The sequence below is a fragment of the Sorex araneus genome, chromosome 2, assembly GCF_027595985.1.
Source record: "Sorex araneus isolate mSorAra2 chromosome 2, mSorAra2.pri, whole genome shotgun sequence".
NCBI classification, from domain to species: Eukaryota; Metazoa; Chordata; class Mammalia; order Eulipotyphla; family Soricidae; genus Sorex; species Sorex araneus.
This window is the reverse complement of record NC_073303.1, coordinates 4,835,538-4,840,529: the sequence shown is the minus strand read 5'-3', so window position 1 is coordinate 4,840,529 and position 4,992 is coordinate 4,835,538. Positions and strand designations below refer to the sequence as shown.

Genomic DNA, 4,992 nt, shown 5'->3' with positions numbered 1-4,992 from the left:
ACGATAACCTCTCAGTATCTGCATTGTAAATGATAATGCCCCAAAGTAGAGAGAGAATATAGGAGATATTGTCTGCCATGAAGGCAGTGGGAGGGTGGGAAAGGTGGTGGTATCCGGGGGATATTAATGATGGGGAATCTGCCCTGGTGGAGGGGTGGGTGTTTGATCATTGTGTGATTATAACTCAGACACGAAAGCTTGTAACTATATCTCATGGAGAATCAATAAAATTTTTAAAAAACTGGTATCTCTGAGAATCTCACTGATTATTCCTTAAAACACCCCTTCCTCTTTATATCTGAAATTGAAAAATAAGGGAGATAATAAGGCTTTACAAAGGTGGCATTAATGTATTTGAACTGAAGCCCAAAGAAGTTGAGATGCACTAATGGAGCTCAAAAAACCAATGAATGGTGATTGTCAGGGGGTTTTAATCAGTTTGTAAACATCATGTAATATCTGAGAGTAGAGGAGAACATACTGAAAACAAACAAGTCTATTATGCACATTTTTACATCACCTTGACATCCAATCATGAGTCACTAATGTGACTGCTTTAAATTAACAAAATCTCATTTATATTACTCTCAAAATTCAGTGAAGGAATCTTAATCTGCGGGGTTTACAAGTTCAGTTTAGATACTTTTGACATTTTATTACCCAACAGTATATAAACACAACGTTCCCCTTCAAATGTCCAATGTAATCATTTTTTATTTACTGGAATTTCCTGATAGGTTATGACAAGATTGTCCATAGAATTTGAAATTCTCTCCTAACAGAGAATACATAAATGTTATCAACACAGATATGCTTAATTCCTCTTCAAAACCTTTCTAATAGCTGACTTAAAGGCTTTATTTCTCAGGCTGTAGATCATTGGATTAAATGTTGGTGGAACTACTGTATACATAATAGTGAGCAGAATGTCTGACACAGTTGGAGAGTCTGAATGAGATTTTAAATACTCAAATGCAGCAGTAGAAATAAATAATAAGACAACAGCGAGGTGGGGAAGGCAGGTGGAAAAGGCCTTAGCTCTGCCCTCAGCAGATGGCATCCTCAGCACAGAAGAAAATATCCTCATGTAAGAGAATCCAATAAAGATAAAACAAAGAAATGCCACAAAAGCCAGGAAGGCGGTGACACCGAGCTCACTGATATAGTCATTAGAGCAGGAGAGTTTCAGGATCTGGGGGATGTCACAGAAGAACTGGTGAATGATGCGGGGGCCACAGAAGCGGATGGAGAAAGTAGCTGCCGTATTCATTGCTGCAGAGATGGCCCCACTGACCCAGACACCGGCGACCCCATGGACACAGGTTCTGACGTCCATGATGACGTCATAGTGCAGGGGTAGGCAGATGGCGACGTAGCGGTCATAGGACATCAACGTGAGCATGGCCGTCTCAGCATCGGCACAGAGGATGAAAACAAAGCACTGAAAAACGCATTCCCAGAAGGAAATGTCTCCTCTATGCAAGAAAGAGTTGATAATGAATCTTGGCACAGTCACAGAAATGTAGCAGAGATCCAGAAAGGAGAGATGCTTCAGGAAGAAATACATGGGGGACTGGAGACTGTCATCCAGGGACGTGGTGGTGATGATGAGCATGTTGCCAGCTAAAGCCAACAAATAGAGAACGAGGAATAGAGAAGCATAGAAGATTTCTAGCTCAGGCTTGGCAGAAAACCCAGTGAGGAGAAACCCACCTGTCGTGAAATTAGCCATAGTCTTCATTAACTTCTTACGACGGATATTGATTGAAAATCACAGTTCCTGCATGGATGCAGTACTGCCCAAATTCTCTAGAGTTGTAAGACAATGGTAAATTAAACAAACAGATAAATTAAATACTAACTTTAAGTATTTTTATCATAAATTAAAAATGTTAAGTATGTGATTGGGCGTAACAAATAATCATTATGTGAAACTAACACTTGTATTAACCATAATCATCAATTAACCAAAATCCTTAAAAATGACTAAAGAAAAGCTTTAAAATCTATTCTGAAAATAAAATTACCTGTCCAATTAAGTTTTTCTTGCATATATTTAATATAATTTATAATAATGTAGGCTCGAGCGATAGCACAGTGGGTAGGGTGTTTGTCTTGCATGTGTCCAACCTGGGTTTAATTCCTCCATCCCTCTCGGAGAGCCCGTGAAGCAACTAAGAGTATCCCGCCTGCACAGCAGAGCCTGGCAAGCTCCCCAGGGCATATTCAATATGCCATAAATAGCAACAAGTCTTACAATGGAGATGTTATTGGTGCCTGTGGAGTAAATCAATGAACAATGTGATGACAATGCTACAATGCCTTAATAGTTTAGGATAACATTTGTTTTTCCTTTCTTTCTCCCTTGCAACAGAAAATTTAGGTTTACCGAGTAATACCCATCACAACGCTCCTGAGGCATGCCATTCCTCTGTTTATGGGAATATAGCTCTAAACATTTTAAAGATAACATTGGTATGTCTTGTCTCCCTTACCACATGGAGCTTAGGGTTTTCACAGTGCTCCTTAGGCATTTCCATTCCTCTTTGTTTATCTCTAATTTCCTTTTCTGTGTTTTGCTTCCCCAACCGATCTATCACCTTTTCCCCTAATTGGACTCTGTTACCTTGTAAGGTCAAATACTGCATTTCTCTCCTTATGTCCTCTGCATAGTTACTTGAGAGCAAAGTTCTTTTGTATAGACCTAGGAAGACAGTTAATGCTATGCTTTTTTAACTTGTGAGTTAGTTGACTCCAAATAATATTCACTCCTGGGCATCTGTTTTCTCAACTAAGCCTCAGTTGCCCTTAGTTCCTAGCACCCCAAAAGCAGGGTCCCGACAAGGAACTAGATGGACCCAAGGCAAGTTGTGAGCTACCCTGGCATTGAAATGGGCCAGGTCTAGTGACATAATATTTAGCTATAAGTTAAGAATATGGTCACAGACAATTCTGTCATGATCCAAAAAGTAATAACTGAATTAAGAGCCTGCTAGGGTCAGAAAAGACAAATCTTGCCTGAGCACTATGATCTGAGATCTGTGGTGAGATGTCCCAGGAGAGCCACACCATAAGCTTAATATATCTTTTACTGTGTCCATACAAAATCACTAATATTAAGGAGTAGAATTAAGATGAATGTTTATATGGCTGTTGGACTAAGGAAAGGAGAAACAGCACCTAGAGATGGTATTTCGCCCTTAGGCGCATCATCTTCCTGGATGAGAATTTGTTTTAGGAGAACCTTCCCCAGAGGGAAGGACTTTACATGTGTTGATTGTATGACTACACATACGTGTAATTTGCTACCCCAACCTCCTCACGATTGGGGAGATAACTAAGGCTGATAGAGTGGGAAAGGCGGGAGAAGAATGAAGGAGCAGGATTCGAGGGAACAGGGAGAATCCAAGAGAAGAATGAAGAAGTAGGATCCAAGGGTTTGAGGGAATAAAGCAGAATTGGGGGAAAGAGAATCAAGAGAGAACAGAGCTGAGCTTGGAATAAACTGCAAGTTATACCAACCACCTGGCCCTCGTTTCCTTCTTTGTCTGCCCATTGCCATTGGCTGTCCCGGTAGGGAAGCGGCGTGAGACCACAGAGCGCAGGCGGCGAGAGAGAGGCTGAGGCTTTCATATTCATTTTTAATACACATAATAGGTTTTTATTTTAATAAAACACAGAATTATGAAGTTCTTAAATATTTTGTATTTAATATATTACATACTTTTGTATATAAGATGCTCATAACCACTCAACAAATACTATTTTAACAGGAAAGTAATCTAAAACATATTTAATAACATAATCAAGTTTGTGCACATATTCTGAAAAACATCAGAATTTTAACAAAAGAGAAAGTAGTTTTTAAATGAACGTAAGTAAGTTTACATCTAAACAGCACATTCATAGTGCATAATCCATATTTAAGAAAATTTGCTCAGGGCCCTGGATGTTTCACAGTGGTACATGTTGTGTGAGGCCCTGAGATCAATTCTATGCACAAGCAAAAGGAAAAGAGAAAAGAGAAAACCAAATTCATTTAAAATTACTACAGCAGAGGCTGGATCAATAGAATAGCAGGTAGGGCGTTTGACTTGTATGCGGCTGACCCAGGTTCGATTCCCAGCATCCCATATTCTCCCCCGAGCACCACCAGGAGTAATTCCTGAGTGCATGAGCCAGGAGTAACCCCTGTGCATAGCCCGGTGTGACCCAAAAAGAAAAAAAAAATTACTACAGTAGTGAAAACAGACAAATCCTTAACTTCAAGTAACATAAGATTTTAGGACGCTTGGAAATGATTATAAGTAGCCAAAAGTATAATATCTTGGATATCAAAATACTAACTTTATAGGACAAAATGGACACTAAAAACTTAGAAGGAAATAAGACCATACCAAGCAATTAGCTCAGTGTAGAAAGTATATGATTATGTTTATGTTGATTCATGGGCTTTAACCCTATGTCAGACACACAAGAAAAAAAAAAAACTGATCCTGCTTTTAGTTTTCAGCAAGAAAAATATTCCAATGAAAAGATTACATTGATTTGAGCTGAAGATAATGCAGGTTTCTTGCATATGTTATATTGCAAATAATTATGCTGGGAAAGTGTTCAAGGCTGACCTGGATAAAACAGCGTCTCCCAAAACACAAAATCACAGCACATATCAAATTTAAATTTTCTAGAAATCAATTCACCTTCTGTTTTTATTATTTGTATGTGTGTATATTACACAGGAGTCATAAAATAAGAGTTTAAATTAAACTAAAGCATTTTATATAGGACTCATACAAAAGCCTTTTAAGATAATGCTCCTTGACATCATAGTGACACATTTACTTACTTAGGCATTCTTCTCTGCTTCTCCAATTCACCAGGTCAATTTTTGTAGCCTCTAGAAGTTTCTTCCATCTCTATATATCTGGGAGCATGTTGCTTAATTTTCTAGATGAAAGACAGCAAAAAGTACTTAATTTATATACATGGAAA

The 4,992-nt window shown here is 38.5% G+C and overlaps 1 protein-coding gene across 1 annotated transcript; it reads right to left on the bottom strand.

The window, feature by feature from the left end:
• Window positions 1-814: 814 nt before the first annotated feature.
• Window positions 815-1,732, bottom strand: LOC129402322 (olfactory receptor 14J1-like). Its single transcript, XM_055128380.1, has one exon. It carries the CDS (start codon window positions 1,730-1,732, stop codon window positions 815-817), a length of 918 nt encoding a protein of 305 aa, XP_054984355.1.
• Window positions 1,733-4,992: the final 3,260 nt, after the last annotated feature.